At 57.4% G+C, this 16,193-nt stretch overlaps 3 protein-coding genes across 3 annotated transcripts; all 3 read right to left on the bottom strand.

Annotated features, from left to right (window-relative positions):
• Positions 1-2,530: 2,530 nt before the first annotated feature.
• On the bottom strand, positions 2,531-6,359 carry Elp1 (elongator complex protein 1). The gene is made up of 7 exons (XM_037226334.1): positions 6,279-6,359; positions 5,400-5,540; positions 4,852-5,014; positions 4,269-4,466; positions 3,633-3,847; positions 3,116-3,309; positions 2,531-2,813 (listed from the first exon to the last, which is right to left on the bottom strand). The coding sequence occupies exons 2-7, from the start codon at positions 5,520-5,522 to the stop codon at positions 2,531-2,533; spliced, it is 1,176 nt and encodes a 391-aa protein (XP_037082229.1). The 5' UTR covers positions 5,523-5,540; positions 6,279-6,359.
• A 3,375-nt stretch (positions 6,360-9,734) lies between these two features.
• On the bottom strand, positions 9,735-10,406 carry LOC119102884 (yrdC domain-containing protein, mitochondrial). Its single transcript, XM_037226333.1, has one exon. It carries the CDS (start codon positions 10,404-10,406, stop codon positions 9,750-9,752), a length of 657 nt encoding a protein of 218 aa, XP_037082228.1. The 3' UTR covers positions 9,735-9,749.
• A 21-nt stretch (positions 10,407-10,427) lies between these two features.
• Positions 10,428-16,173, bottom strand: LOC119103266 (DNA-directed RNA polymerase III subunit RPC10-like). The gene is made up of 2 exons (XM_037226730.1): positions 16,141-16,173; positions 10,428-10,942 (listed from the first exon to the last, which is right to left on the bottom strand). Exon 2 carries the CDS (start codon positions 10,886-10,888, stop codon positions 10,562-10,564), a length of 327 nt encoding a protein of 108 aa, XP_037082625.1. The 5' UTR covers positions 10,889-10,942; positions 16,141-16,173; the 3' UTR covers positions 10,428-10,561.
• Between the last annotated feature and the right edge of the window lie 20 nt (positions 16,174-16,193).

Below are 16,193 nucleotides of genomic sequence, written 5' to 3'. Positions count from 1 at the left end.
CCGCAGACACACGGACACGGAGTCAGAGCTGGCGTCACACACGACAGTCACCTGCCGCAGAGACACGGACACGGAGTCAGAGCTGGCGTCACACACGACAGTCACCTGCCGCAGAGACACGGGCTCAGAGTCAGAGCGGGCGTCACACACGACAGTCACCTGCCGCAGAGACACGGACACAGAGTCAGAGCGGGCGTCACACACGACAGTCACCTGCCGCAGAGACACGGGCTCAGAGTCAGAGCAGGCGTCACACACGACAGTCACCTTCCGAAGAGGCACGGTCAACGAGACATCAACCATCCACCACGCATCAGACGGACCAGTAGCCCTAATAGCGTTTTGGCGTGCTTTTTGAGGTCAGTAAAAACCATCTCCTGTTCAGCGGGCACAGGCAGGTGCAGCTCGTGACCCGAGGTCAGGTTAGTGGAGACCCTCATCTGTTCAGCGGGTGCAGGAAGGTGCAGCTCGTGACCCAAGGTCACATTAGTGGAGACCCTCACCTGTTCAGCAGGTACAGGCAGGTGCAGCTCATGACCCGAGGTCGGGTCGGTGACGGGCGTCAGCTGGCCGTCGGCCGTGTCCAGCAGCAGGAAGCGGCCGTCCTCCGTGTGGACCAGCGCCAGCGCCGAGTCCTCGGCCACGGGGCTGATGCTGACGGGCGCCGAGAGCACCGGCACGGTGACGCTGCCGAAGCCCGCACACCTCACCGTCACCGTCACGTCACACCCCACAGGCAGCGTCACGGCGAACAGGGCCGTCACGTCGTGTCGTGGGTACGTCACTAATGTCGTCACACATCATCAGTGGCGACCGAACATAGAGCAGCTTTTCAGTGGTTTCCCGCGAAGCAAATGGAAACCACAGTAGAGCATTAGCATGTTTTCCTGCCTCGTCTGCGTGATTGCATGGAACAGCAAGGCCATTTGCTGAAGACCGCAAAGTATGCCTCTCTCTGAACACCAATCAGGCAGATTCAAGCGAACTGGCATTAACCCTGCACCGCTCGGCTTGATTCGGGGAAATGTGTCGCACTGTCCGGTGCAGCCGGCGTAAAACAATCCTCCCACCATGGATGCAACAATCCGTCCCCGCTTGATGGGCACATACATGGCAAATCCATAGCAACAGTCTGGTCAGCTGTCAGTTTAAGGGGCAACGTTCTCGCCCAGAACACGCAACGCCCCACAAATCTGCCCTGATCCCCCCGCACGCGGCCGCGTGCCACTGAGCTAAGCCTCGCTCCCTTATTCCGACCGCCATGCCGTGGTTCCCACCGCCCAGCCCAGAGTCCGGTCGTCCTTCTCATAAGACAATCGCCGAACAAACGGACGGACGTGCTGATGGCGTGGGGTCTGAAGCGACAAGTTCAGTGACGTGATCGCTTTCAGGTGATCGGGCGATGCAGGTGATCGCCCCGCCGTCCAGCGCCACGAGGCCACCCAGCTTGACGCCTTGTTGCGAGAGGAAAACTTACAAAAGGACATGCATCATAAAACTCCCTGCGTGGTGTTCACTAACAGTTAGTGGGTTTTAAGGGCGCATCAAGTGCAATGGTCATTTGCGCCGGTTTTCAATAATATGCACTGCAGTGATCATGGTGCCCTAGCCCCCGTCATGCGTGCATGATGGCGCCTACGGCATCTCTGATAGCTGATACTGTCAAGAAGATACAATTTATGGACCAACCTACGGAAACTTTGTTCCACGACTGGTTTTCCAAGACTGCGATTTCTATGACGAAAAGAAAATCATCAGCTCTGGAATTGGCCTTCCCACCCCAGCCAGATGCAATGGATGCTTCATTTCATTGCACCGGATCGCTCTGCTTCCAAAACTGTGCTGCAATGCAGCGCTGGTGTACCAAAGTCCCATCCCATGCTGCGGGCGACGACTCTGCAGAAATATCGTGCCCTGGACGCCGCAAAAAGACAGCACATTGTACACATCAGGATGTGATGCTGCGATCTCAGATAGCTGACCCACCGGGGCAAGGCTGACCCACCTGAGAGCGACGCTAGCCGGGTCGGGGCCGCCCGGCTCGGGCAGCTCGACGTCCAGCAGCCAGAGCTGACAGCCGTCGGCGGAGCGGGCGGCGCACGCCAGGCGGCGCTCCGTCGCCAGGTGCCAGCACCAGGTGTCGGCCGGCGGCGCGCCCGCCAGCGCGCAGCTGGCGCGCCACTCGTGCAGCGGCGCGCGCACGGCGAACCCGGGCCCGCCGCCAGCCGTCACCTGGACAGGACAGGCGGGCGAGGCGGCCGGCTGCTGACCCAGCGGCACTGCCGAGGTACGCGTAGTCAGACTCCGCGGCACGCGCCGTCATACCCAGCACTCGAGCTGCGCGGCCGGGAGTGTGTACCGCGGGGGGACGACACTGGGCCACTGGGGACTGGAGGGTTTTACATTCAATTTACGCACTTGCATGCAGTGACACTGTTGGACGCGTGACTAGCTAATAACGCCCTGCTCTTCAGCGAAACGTGCGGCACCCCGCCGACATAACCTCACACCTCCCCGTCCCAGCCTTCAGCTACTCATACTGACACAGTCGGAAGGCGTGCAGACGGCGGTCGCTGGTAACCGCCCACAGCCAGCGGTCGGCGCCGGCCGGGCCCTGGCACAAGGCCGTCACCGCCGCCGGCAGCTGCAGCTCGTGCGCCGAGAGTGGCGGCGGCACGATCACGTGCGACAGTGGCGTCACCAGCAGGCGTCGGCCGTCCGCCACGACGGCCACCGCGGACCGCGCGCCGCACGACGGCCGCCACTGGTAGCTGAAGGTGAGCAGGCGACCAGTAGATGTCGCCACCAGTAGGCTGGGGATGGCGCCGAAGGCGGTCAAGGCACAGACACAAGGTTTCGCGGGAACAAGAGACCAACACAGCCATGCTAGAAGGGCGCGGAGATGAGGTTTACATTACCAGCTTCAGGACGGACCACCACAATTGAGACGAAAGACAAGATGCAGTCGTCCGCGTCCGAACGACAGCGAAAACGCGCGCGACGTTGGCGCTAGTCAACCCCACACAGCCTGGTGGCGTGGCGCGCAGAGCTGCCGGGCACCTCTGTCGACGCGCCTCCAGCTGTCCGACCGGCGTTCGCTCCGCGCTCGGCTGACCTGTAGCTGGCCAGCGGGTGCCAGCAGACGGCCGCCACGGCGTCAGATGCCTCGAACACGTGCTCCTGCTTGCAGTACCAGTGATAATTGCCCGTGGTCCAGAGCTGGACGCGCGACTGGCCCGACTCCAGGCCGTCCGCCTCCAGCCATACGGCCAGCACGGCTGAGTCCGGACTCCAGAGCAGCTCGCGCACCTGGACGGCGGACTCAGTTAGTCCAGTAGCGCTGCATCCCAGATTGCACGCAAACCGGGCGACAAGGCGCGGCACGTAAAGTCGATGGGGTGACTGGACACTCTGCGTCCACGTCCAGCCGCAAATCAGTGCAAAACGTGGCTACTGCAGGGATGTTGAGACACCCTAGCAGAACAGGGACCTGAACCTCGTCCCACCATCATGCCATATAACCCCAAACACCCGACGACAAGGGGAAACGATTCTCAGCGCTGGAGCACAGCATACCGAGCGCCGTGGACCACCGTCTGCGATGGTGGCCGCAGCCGGCGGCCGTAACTCACGTGCGCAGCGTGCGGCTCGAACGGCAGCGTGAACTCGCCGTGCCGCAGGCCGTTCTTCTCGAAGAACACCGTCTGCAGTCTGTTGGGCAGCCGCTGGACGGAGGCGATGACCGCGCCTGACGGCCGCCAGGCCAGGCACTGGCCCAGGCCGGCCACCGGCTCGCTGGTGGAGAGGCGGCTGCCATCGCGGCTGAACACCACGAACCGGCGCCCGCCTGCGGCACCGCGCAGGCAGGTGACGTCACCAGCGAGCCAGACCGGGGCCAGCGGCCGAGTGTGCCGCACACAGTCACGCGTCGGTGGCAGGTGGAAGCGAACGGGAACGTGCACGGCGAGCTGTGTCGTGTCTGAGCCCAGTAAATCGCAGTGTCGAGACTCAGAACGTGCCACCAAGGTCCAAAATTGCTGACAACTGTACATTGGTATCAGGAGCTGCAGAACCTGGGCCAAAATCATCAGCATATTTAGAGCCCGTTTCTCCACCGTCTGAAATCGCACATGCTTGTCTACTGCTCTCAACCATTTTTCGCGTCATTAACAACCAGCCCCAAGCTCTATCCGAGCGGGACTCAGCCCCGACTTGTCACACGGCTGCCGGCCGCCGCCTGGCGGGACGGCGCGCGAAGCAGCACGCACCGGAGGCGGGGCAGACGATGCTCACAGCCACCATCTGGCCGTCGCCGCGCCACGACAGCCGCGGCCGGCCGTCGTCGCCGCCGGCGGCCCCGGACGGCGGCGCAGACTCCTCCTGCCGGCCCGCCGTCGCCGCCGCCTTCCCGGCCGAGCCGTGGAACTGGGTCTCCTTGCGGCCCCAGCCGACCGTAACGGGCGCCACTGCGGGGCGAGGCAGCGCGTGACGACTCAGCGACGGTGCACGCCGGGCATGTAGCGGCCAGGACAGGCTGACACCACAGCGAGGATGTTAAGGCAGTCAAGTGAAATGGTAAGGAGCACAGCATCCAACCAAAAACAACAAGCAGTGATGCTTAGGCTCAGAGCCACAAGCACAACGGCGTCGGCGTGAAAGCGCAGCATTAAGAGTTTGCATTGATGCCTTTGTCCGATCGCTAGCTAGAGCCTAACATCACCTGATCTGAATCAGTTCCTCCACTTATTTATGCAGAACCATAAAGCAGCTAAGCTGCTATATCACATGTTTATAGCTTGTCCCGCACTTGTAAAACCTTGACCCACAAAACCCCAGCCAGACTCGACTCACTGTCTCCGAACTCCTCCGAGAAGACGGGAACCTCGACAACGGGCTCGAGCTGGGCCGTGACCAGCAGCAGGTCCGCGCGCGCCGAGACGAGTGCGGCCAGCTCCAGGTCCGGACTCCAGGCCATGGCCAGCAGACCGTCGGAGACACCGCCCACCAGCTCCACCTGGTGGCATGATCAACAGTGACATACTGTCAGGCAGGCTGCACAACAAGTTTGCCTAATACAACCCAAGTTGGGGGATGGGGGAGGAAGGCTAGAGCCCCACTTGCATCCTGCTTCTGCCAGAGCTCCTGAGTGATGGCATGACTCTAGCAGCCACTGTCAATCCATAAAAGGATGCAAGATTATTTCCAATGTATTCCCTTAAGGAAAAGCAAGTTGTGCACCTAAGACCATGTGCAAGCACAGCTACAGAATTCTTTGGGAGTAAGATTATATCATTGTATCAGATAAAATAAAGCAGAAGAAAGGCATGCATACAACCTGTTGCAGAAAATCCATAACATGAAAAGGAACAATGTGCTATATACAGATTGTGATAAGGTACCTCATCTGTGAAGCCATTGCACATAATAAACTTTCCCATTCTTGTAATAGCAAAGAGTGACTGCTGTTCTGGAAGAAATTCAGTAGCTACCAGCTCATCATCTTCTCCAGTGTGGTCTGACATGTTAAAGCATGAAACCACCTGTAAACACATGAAAAACATGATCTCATGTCTGGTAAACACACACACCATTCACCTTAATCACCTTTTTTCTTTGAGGCTATAATGCTCTTGAATTTGAATGCAAGCAAATGCAAACAACAACATTTTCATCCATTGAAATCAAACTTGACAGACAACATGCAAAGTTTTGCAGTGATTTTCACCAAAACACTGGCAATTTACAGAACACATCATCTAAGTAAAGCAATTCAGAACTGTGAGACAACAAAGAGATAGGATCACAACCAGTTTCCATCCCCTCTTACAGTTTTCATTTAAGCCACAACTTAGGGTGAGCATATAAAATAACTATATCTCAGCCAATACTGCCAATAGTCATGGAGGAGCTTATGCCTGAACTTGGAAGTTTGGATTCTGGTAAGACATAAACACATTTTACAATTTGAAATGTGGGCTTAAACTCAAGTGCTTCAGTTACAACGGTTTTCAGAAATTGCTATGTGAATCACACACTGGAAAGGAGCATTACTGAATCTTTAGCCTTCCTTGCTTGATTATCTACCTTGGCTCAGCCGGTATTGTGGCAAGCATTCTGCATGACATATCATCACACTTTTTGCTACCATCACAATTTTACACAACAATCTGCATAAATTGCATGCCACTTTCCCTCCATATCTACCACATCCAGGCATAGCTTTGCATGGCATATACTGCTTCATCACGCATATGCTGTTTTCTAACATCTCAACTTACCTTGCCATTATCGACCCTATATACACGGTCTGAATAGGATACAAATGTCACATTGCCATCGGGATCCGGGGAAATGAAGCAATGCCCTCGAAACGTTCTGTTCAATCGAGACGTCGTTCGCCTGCTGTAAACCATCCTGCCTATCAACCTTGCAAACAGCTAGGTTTCTCATAGCTTGTAACGATTGTATGTGTTCTTCAGGGGCAGGCGCTTCGTATCTTATTCAACTTCATTCACGATAACCCAATACAAGAATCCTCGCGCGCAGTCACGATTATTTCCCAGCATGTGGGAATGCTAGACGGAAATGGGCTGGTGGGAAATAGAAAACGCGTGACGGGAATAAGCTCTTTATCGAAGCATCTGCGCCATGATCACCCTAATATACAGCTACCATATATCACGGAAAATGTTTCTACCTTTGTTTATTTCCGACGCCGTAGCCCATGCGGATCTGCTTCACTCATCGTGTCCGTCAAAGATATAAGAAAGAGTTCAAAGTCCTAAGATAAGGGAGGGGGACAGAGCACTGGTATCCCACCCCTACTTGCCGGCTAACGGGATAAGCATTACCCAGCGACAGGTGACGAGATGACCTCGTCCCACTTCGTGAAAACAAGCGAGCTGTATGCCCATGACGTCAATGCGGTGGCTCAAGAGCCGACAGCTTCATGAGCGATGAATACATAATTTTTTTTCATGAATCCGTATCCAAAGAAACTGCGTCAATATTCAATGCATTTTATTTTCGACGCAAATGTCAAAAAGGTCGCTACAAGCTTACTGGTCAACGCGTGATTTATAACACCGTTAACAGTCACCACAGCAACGGTTGAGGTACTCATAGGACATCTCTTGGCGCAAACCACCCGATTGGCAAACGTTTTGTAAACTTCGTTTTCATGGAAGAACGGAAATGATAATGCATTCCACAAAAGATAGTGTTTATCAAATTGATAGGCAATGATAACTGAGCATCAATGACGCGAGAGCCGCCCGAAGGTCGACCCACTTCAAATCATAACACACGAGCACGCCGACCGAACTGAACATAGAATCATATCAGCATATATGAATGGACACTACCACTACACTCCATGGACACCGCCGCCACTATCAGAAGGCCCTCGACCTGTTGATAACGTTATCGCGCCGGCCATCCCGGTCTCTACCGCGCACAAGTTAGACCGACGCCACCGGCCACCCAAGCATTGACACGCTGACATAGCGCCGAATGCGTCACGGTGGGCGGTGGGGCGGGCACACAGCCAGTCAACACGTCCCACCCCAGTCCAACACCTCGGTTGTTCACCGTAGCCAGCAAACCTCGCACAGACCAGAGCGGCGCCGGCGCCGCCGCCGCCACCGCCGTTTTGTCCGGTCCGGCCGCTACGCGCCGGGATCGGCGGGCGGCGACGCGTGCCGCGGCCGACCCGGCTCCGGCTCCTCCAGCAGGCGGCGCAGCTCGGCGCGGCGACGGTTTAGCGCTCGCAGCGCGGGCACGGCGTCGGCCGCCGCCAGCAGCGGCTGTGGTACAGGCCGAAGCACTGTCGGCACTGTCGCGTCGTCTCCAGCTCGAACGGATAGATGATCTGACGGTTCGCGGCAGAACTCACATATGAACCCCTTCTGGCCTGCACAGGCTGCACGCGAGCACGTGACCCTGCGCGAACTCCACCAGCGCCAGCAGCGTCTTTCCCAGCGAGCCGAGTCGCCACCTCGCGCAGGTCAACCGGCGCGTACAGGTGCACGTGCTCAAACAGGTGGTGGCGGCCGGCCAGCCGCGAACGCAGCCTCGTCGGCCGCCGCGCTGCGGCACGTCTTCAGGAAGGCCACTGAGAAAACACGAGCCGCGTGCGGTGCAGGCGCACGCGCTCCATGTCGGCACTCACGTCATACACGTTCACGTTCACCTCCGACACGTTGATTGCACGGCGTGGCGTCCATGCGCTCGAGCAGCTCGCGGCTGCGCGCGGCCACCGCGTGACGCGCAAAGTCCCAGTTGTGCACCATGCGCGCCGGCAGCGCCATCATGTCCTCGCCCGTGTGGCAGTCGGAAGCAGGTAGAAGAGCGCGTCGAACCGACAGAGGCGCGGCTGGCCGTACAAGCATGCCGACGACGAAGCGGCGCATCCCGCCGCACGTGTAGTTCTGGCCGTCGAGGCCGCGCTCCGTGGCGATCTCGGTCAGCCAACGCAGCCGAGGCTCGTCCGGCTCCGAGTCGGACGAGCACGCCTCGTCCGGCTCGTCCACCGGCCGGCCGGCATCCGTCTCGGCCGCCGGCTCGGCCTTGGTCTGTGCCGCCGCGCCGGCCTCCTCGTCCGGCTTCGCGCCGGGCTCGTTCGGCTCGGCGCTGGCGCAGGGGACGAGCCGGCGCTGCCCCCGGGTGACGAGCTGCCCGGACTGCGGCACGAACACGAACTGCACGTCGGGTGTCTGCATGAGCGAGCGCGCGCGCGGCACTGTTCTCGCGGTACGACTCGAGCACGCTGATGTAGGAGGACTCGGGCGGCGGCGGCGCGGGCCCCGGGGCGGCTGCGCCGTCAGCTGCGCCAGCTCTCCGGCCAGGCTGCTCGCCTCCGAGCTGCAGCCGGAGCCGGACGGCGCCGGCCGCGACGGCGGCGTGCCGGCGCGCATCAGGTCGTCGGCCGACGTCGAGCGCATGATCACGTCGAACGCCATGTCCGGGTCGAGCGCGTTCATGATGAGTGTGGCGCCGGTCGGCTCCGGCAGCGGCAGGTGGCAGTCGGGCGGCGGCTGGCGGCGCGGCGCCGGCTCGGCCAGCGCCGCCGCCACGTCCTGGCCCTGGCTCACCGCACCGCCGCCCGCCTGCCGCGGTCGGAAGTACACGCCGGCCAGCTCCAGCGGCGCCTCGTCCCACGTGTTGAGCAGGCTCGAGTTGGTGGCCAGCGCGAACGGCAGCACCTCCAGACCCTGCAGGTAGCGCATCATGATGTCCACCTGCTCGCGGTCGCGCAGCAGCGCGAACTTCTCGTAATGGTAGCCGAGCAGGCGCCGGTCGCCGGCGATCATGCTCAGGTAGCTGGTGAGCAGGCCGTCGTTGAGCGCGGCGCGCAGCCAGGCGCGGCACTTGCCGATGTCGGTGTGGATCTGGGAGAGCCCGCTCAGCTGCGCCAGCACGGCGCGGTGCGTGACCACCAGCAGCGGCGGCCAGAAGTTGGGCTCGGGCCGGCGGCCGCTGTCACGCAGCGCGCTCGACACCAGCTCCAGGAAAGTGTCGCGCAGCCCGTGGATGAACATCGCCTCCAGCGTCAGGCACAGCTCGTTGGTCGACTCGCAACTGGGGATGTCGCCCTCGTGCTCGGAGAACTCGTGCAGCACGACCTTGATGCTCTCGTTGAGCTGCGCCACGATGCGGCGGCGCACGGCCTGCTCATGTGCCGGCGTGGCGCGCGACGGCCGCTGTGGGCTGAAAATGTTCATGTTGGCCGGCCGGGCGTGCAACCACCACTACACTCGCTCCGTCCAGCCGTGCTCCTCCTGCAGCACGCGGCGCGTAGCCGCCTCGGCGCTGCCGGCGCGCACGATCTTGAACGTGCCCGCCTGCGAGAGGTCCACCACGGTGCTGCCGAGCCGCGCGAGCGCGCTGCCGCCCAGCGCACCGCCGTCCACCACGCACGCCAGCAGCGGGTGCAGCTCGGCGAACTCGTCGGGCCGCAGCGGGCTTGGCGCGCCGCTGACGTTGGCGCTGGTCAGGGCGAGCGGGCCGCCGCAGCGCGCCACCAGGCGCCGCAGGAACGGGTGGTCCGGGATGCGCACGCCCACCAGCGGCGTGTGCGGGTTGAGGTGCGGGTTGAGCGCGGGCGAGCGCTCGAACACGAGCGTCACCGGGCCGGGCAGCAGCGCGCGCAGCAGCGGCTCGGGCGTCGTCACACGGGCCCACCGCTGGACCTCCTCTACGCGCGACACACAGATAGCGACGGGCTTGAGCTCGCAGCGCCTCTTGACCTTGTACAGTTGCGCGACGGCGTGCTCGTGCTGCGCGAGCGCCGCCAGGCCGTACACGGTGTCCGTGGGCAGGGCGACCACGGCGCCGCGCTGCAGGTGCGCCCGGACCGTCGAGCACAGCCGCCAGTCGGCGTCCGACAGCGGCAACAGCTCGGGCATGGGCGCCGGCCGGGCGCCGGCGGCGGCGCAGCGGCCGCGCGCGCTCGACGGCGGGATGAGAGGGCTCGCACGGGCCGACAGGCTCCGACAGGTTAGCAGTGACAGCGGAGCTCGCATCCAGCGCAGCGCGCACGCGGCGGGAGGGCCGGCGTCGACTAGTCCTTCCAGCGATGGCCGCACGGGGGGCTGCAGCACTTGTAGAACGTGGTCATAGGCTCGTCGGCCGAGCGCGTCTGGATCTGCATGAAGAAGGCGCGCCCGTGGCCGCACTTGGGGCACGTTTCGGCCGTTGAGTCGACGTTTTCCCAGGCGGCGGCGCCTCCCAGCACGTCGTCCACCTCCTTCAACTTGGGGTACGTGCGGCTGCCGACCTTACGGCGCACGTTGTGCACGTACGGACAGGTGGCGCAGGCGAAGCGGTAGCAGTCGCGGCCCTCCTCAATGGTCAGGATGTTGGCGCAGGTCGGACAGAACATCAACATGTCGCATGCTCTGATAGGAGGCCGCCCTGCGGGACAGCGTAGCCGGTCTCACGACTGCAACAGGACAAGATGTTACCATTGTGAGGCGACCAACCACCAATATGCTTCAGATACATTGTTTTGGACGTCCTTTGTATGTGCCATCTCGGGAGACCGATGACATCATGTTGTTTGATACAAACAATATAATCATGCTTCAGTAGTTGTATCGTGTTTTCAATGCAAAATGCATGTGCATCTGCATGTCTAGATATCATTGCAATTATACAGGTCATTTTGCACTTCTCAATGACTGCAATTGTGTGAATTAGAACATCCAATTGAGGAACAGCGCAACAAAACATGAAGTTCAAATGCAGGGATTTCTTTAACTTGTCAAGTGGTTATTTAGGATATTTAGTGAGCATGGTAAAACAAAATGGTCTTGGGTTTTAAGGTCACTTCAGCATCTGCTAAGAAGTGAAAGAGCTCGGCAGAAGTCGACATTCACATGCGATATTCCCATCATTAATTTCGCGTGCAAAATGGTACCTATTTATGTACCTACGGATGAGAACATTAACATAATTAATATATGCAGCTATTTCAAATTTTACCCATCCACCTGGCAACTATCACCCCCCTGAACTCACGAAGCGCGTGCCATTTTAAATCATTCACACGCCCTCCGCTAGAATCTACATATCGTAAGTCACCTATAACTGGAGGTCAACAGGTCACACGACGGTACCTGTACGTGGGAACGTTACATTACTTCTCCCACACTGCAACACCTCAGCATCCCTTGTCACCACAAGCCTCGGAAAACTTGACACACGGAGACACAACGGCACGCGATTGTTCACGGTTTTGCCAATGCTAGGAAGGGGGCCCACTGAACGTTTTGAGGCTTTTCTATGCAACTCTATACGTAGTGCATAACTCCAAAACGTGAGAGCGCCCATGGTGTGGCGACCCCTGCGTCGTCATCCAACCCAATCACACCACACGAATAGCGGTCGAGTCACATCTACTTCCTCGATGCCAACGACCGCCATTCCAAACGCCCCCACAGCAGCACAGCTGCAGGTTACACACACGCACCCATCGTCACACACACACGCACACGCACACACACACACGCGCGCGCGCAATCGGCGCGCCACCGCCACGTCAGCCCCCTGCGCGGCGCGTGACGTCACACTCGCGTCACGGCTGACGAACCAAGCGCAACGACGTGGCGGCTCCCACGCGATCCAATACAACCAGCGCCGTTTGCAGCACTGACGCAGGACGGGGACGACACAACACACACTGCGTGGCTGGGGCCGCGATCGTCCGAGACCCGGAACTGCGCTGTTAGGAAACGGGGCTGGCTACGGCGGCTCAGTGAGACTGATCCGCAAACAACGGACGGGTGAAAAAGGACAGCGTCGCAACCCAGATGTTCTGATCGTTGCCCTTTGCCCCCGGCTAGAGGACAAAGGTCCGCGGCGGCGGCAGTGGTCGTCTGCTGCGAGTCTGCACTGCGGGGCGTAGACTCGCAGCAGGCAGTCAGCTGCTGTCAGGCAACGTCGGGTCGATTTCTAGCGAAGCCTATCACGCTGTTCGATGGTGTGTGCCAAAAGGGCAGCGAGTTATCGAGCTGCGTGGCATGCCATTAGCGACACTCCTCAATTACGATGTTAGTTGGATGGGTCGGTTGAGTAATATCAGCATTATCTTGTCTATGGCCATCTCAGTACAATTGGGATCACGGCTCGCCAAGGGGCTTTGCTAGGGTAGCCTCACCTAAGTTGTGTACGAGCATTGAGAGCAGCGCTCATGCCATAATATTCCGGCACAGTCGGCTCACAAACGCATTCCTGCACGAATAAATTCACCATGTCTCTGCACTGGTTGACTTTAAAAGCTGCCTCAAAGATAAGTGCATACAGTCTCCCACACAGAACGTTGTAGCACGTTCTCATCACCACTATTTGAGAACCTTACCCAGAGCTCGGAGTTACCGTTTAAATCTCACGGAAAACATTCGGTCGTCTTGGGATGACGGATTGCCTTAATTTGGACGTGGTTCCGAGTCCAGCCAGGCTGGGACTCGGTGCCGGTGTCGAGTATCGAGCAATGGGATGCAACTTTGCATCTGAATAAGCTTCAGTCACACTAATATAAACGCACTATTCAGTCATACTACTACAGGGACTATCAAGCCTGGACATGACAGGATCGGAATGGGATAGCATATGGTGAGATTCTGTAACTCCGATTGAAACCCATCCTTCGACCAGTGAGCTAAATACTTCGCTCCGAACGTCAACACGCGCCCGGGTGGCCGGCTGAATACACTTCGCTCGGGTGGGCGGGGGTTAATCTGACCTCCATGACGGCCATGACCTGACTCTGACCTGCCACAGGTCAACGACCTTCCAAGGTACATCTCATTTTTACATCGGCCGCGCCGTTCAGAAATCATTCTGGAAACACCTTCAGGAGTGGGGGGGGGGGGGGGCAATTTGAACCCCATCCGATTGCGCGTTAAACATGCGATGTACGCACTGTCAGTCGCTGGTTTGCTGCTTTTGCAGTTATTTTGCATGTGCATAATTCACATGCTAACCGAACTTTTGTGGAAGGCAGTAATGACTTAATATGACACTCATCTGCATACATCCTAACTTAAAAACATTCAAGATGGCCAAAATATTATCCGTCCGACACATAGCAATTCAGAATGGGTCAAATGTTGAGCGGAGTTTAACCCAACTCCGGGAAAATCCACCATTCATGCCTCCACCTGCCATGTCCCTACAATGACAAAAATGAAGCAAAAATTCGTGCTCTTTCCGGCTTCCCCGTTCTCCTTAGAGGATCAGTCATTAATTATGCCGGCGCGTACTCTGGAAGAAAACGAACCAATTGGGAACACATTCGAACCGTGTAAAGTGTAGAACTAGAGGTGGACTAAAACCACACGCCACCGCGGGTTCGGACATTATCCCTTGCATTTCACATTCACATTTTCAAACAATCGCACATTCTGTTACAAGCGACTTCCATCTTCATCCACTTATCACCCAGATCCGATTTTAGCCTTCTCCTATGGGTGCTTTTTGCTATAGAATTACCCCCAGGCCTCCTCACTATCTGCTACTTGCAATTTCCCAGGGAAATCTTAGTGCCTGGATACCTTGCTTCTTGGGGTGCTTGATCTCAGGGGGTTAATTGTGAACCCTTACTGTCTCCATACTTTCAGTCATGCTGAGGACTGACATAATTGGGGGGGGGGGGAGGTAGTGTAGTGGTTAACGCGTCTGCGTTAACCACTGCGCGTCCGGGAAACCAGAGATACGGGGTACCAGAAACCAGAGGTATCCTCGCGGTGCTCACCCTTCCTGCCAGGGTGAGAAGCAGGCGACGCCATATAGCCTCAGCAGTTGGGTGCATCGTTAAGCCCCAATGACACACTGACACAAATATTGCCTGGTAAGCATAGACAGGTTTAATTGGTAGCAAGCATGTCCTAACTTTCAGCAGCTGTGTATGGTTAGTGCTTGTCATGCCTACACTAAACCAAAGGAACATGTCTCATCTAAGTCAAATTGGAACTGACTGTCACAGGAGCAACCACTTCTTAAAGCACTTTTGCTGCATCTCACATCCATCATGTAACTGACATCTCCATGGTGGTGAAGAGACCCTGGTTTAACAACCCAGTCAAGAAACCAAGTGCACACAAAAATTGTGCACCACTGCATTTAAGCAAAGATCCTGCAAAACACAAATACTGGGCAAGAGATGGTCTTTGAAGCTAAGATGCCCAAACCCACCAATCATCACTGAATATGGGCACGCAATGCCTACAACATAAATATAACAACAACCCCTCACATAATCTCATATTGACACAATATTAATACTTCAGCGAGCAGCCATGCGACAGACTTAGAAGCCATTTGCATATCGTCCAGATGTCTCAGTCCATGATATGGCAAGGGCATGGGTATACATTAAATTCTTTGCACAAAGAGACTGAATAATTAATTGTGAAATGTGACCCTGCAGATGGAATAAAATGTTTCACAAAGTTTGACATGTACTCTTTCATATTATGTTCCAAACATTCTTATCACACTGACAATGCCTACTCTTGAGGCTCTTGGTCGGCTTACACACCATCCAAAAATCTTTCAGATAGTTGTACGTCAAGCGTGCGCGGATTTTCAACCTTGGAGGGAAGCAAGTGCAAACATGCAGAATCTCGTGCTAAAAGTCCGCTCAATACGTTATGGGCAGAGACCATTACGAAATCGATCAACCCACTCTAAGTCAGTTCTTTCTGTTCACGAATTTTCGGCCGCCGGGCCTGCAGCCCCCAATGGATGGCTGATTATTAGCGTGCTTTCACATCAGACAGTAGGGTAGTCTCTAATGTCAATGGGGGGGGGGGGGGGGGTGTCCACACTCTATAGAAATATTGAGGATCCCGTGAAGGTTGACCGCAAATTTAAGTGAGCCCAGCGACTTGAAGAAACATGGGTAGTCCTATTTCATCTGGGAATGTTCAACTGCAAGTCAGAATCTATTAGTTAGAAGTTAGGTGCACACTACCCTTCCCGGTAACTCCTTAAAGATCATTCCGGCCCAACCTGGGGTGTCTACCAGCTGCTGTGTTCTGGCTACATGGAAGTGGGTTCGCCTGATGGGTTCGTCCGGAGGCCCTCACAGATGTACATCCTACATTGGTGCCTTCCCTGGGGCGGAAGGTCGTCTGGTGGCTTCTGGCCAGGGCATTTGACCCCGGATGGGCGCAAGAGCCTTTATTGGTGCAACAAGATCCCTGATAACCGCAGGCGGTCCAATAAATGCCTCAGAGACCCATGTTTGGCCAGCAAGCCCTTGGCTAAAACGGGGTGCAGGGCCAAGCAAGGGCCCTGGGTCACCACCGGCCGACTCGGGACTCCTTCCGTCACAGGATCCTCTGTTGGGACACTCCGGGGGCCTGACCGTCAAAAGACCACTCATTGTTGCAGGGGCTCCGACCAATGCAAGCCGCGGGCCTCGGCCTCGTTTCTCCTGGAGAAATGGGGGGGGGGGGCAGGGCTCAGAAACACGGAGTCGACTATTCGGTGCAGTGGTCTCCGGCCGAAACAGGCGCCCGCATTGTCCCAGGGGTCCACAATCGCTGAAAGAGGCATATTGGCTGACATTTGGGGTCACACGGGCCATACGGGCCAGGATGACCTGCAGCCTTTCGACCCTTATGGTCATTCAACCTTCTCATCGCGCCGTTGATCGCCAGTCTTGAAGGGCAACGTCGGTTCCTCTT

The sequence above is a fragment of the Pollicipes pollicipes genome, unplaced genomic scaffold (assembly GCF_011947565.3).
Source record: "Pollicipes pollicipes isolate AB1234 unplaced genomic scaffold, Ppol_2.1 Scaffold_5724;HRSCAF=6776_pilon_pilon_pilon, whole genome shotgun sequence".
Lineage (NCBI taxonomy): Eukaryota > Metazoa > Arthropoda > Thecostraca > Pollicipedomorpha > Pollicipedidae > Pollicipes > Pollicipes pollicipes.
Note: the sequence above shows the minus strand (reverse complement) of the source record. Positions and strands in the feature narration are given on the sequence as shown.

Bases quoted from the DNA above. Each gene is read 5' to 3' on its own strand.
- LOC119102884 (XM_037226333.1), bottom strand. From the start codon at position 10,406: ATGCCCGAGCTGTTGCCGCTGTCGGACGCCGACTGGCGGCTGTGCTCG.
- Elp1 (XM_037226334.1), bottom strand. From the start codon at position 5,522: ATGTCAGACCACACTGGAGAAGATGATGAGCTGGTAGCTACTGAATTT. The intron at 5,015-5,399 runs GTACCTTATCAC...TCATGCCACCAG, and splicing joins GCAATGGCTTCACAGATGAG to GTGGAGCTGGTGGGCGGTGT. The intron at 4,467-4,851 runs GTGAGTCGAGTC...CTCGCCCCGCAG, and splicing joins CTCGGAGGAGTTCGGAGACA to TGGCGCCCGTTACGGTCGGC.
- LOC119103266 (XM_037226730.1), bottom strand. From the start codon at position 10,888: ATGTTGATGTTCTGTCCGACCTGCGCCAACATCCTGACCATTGAGGAG.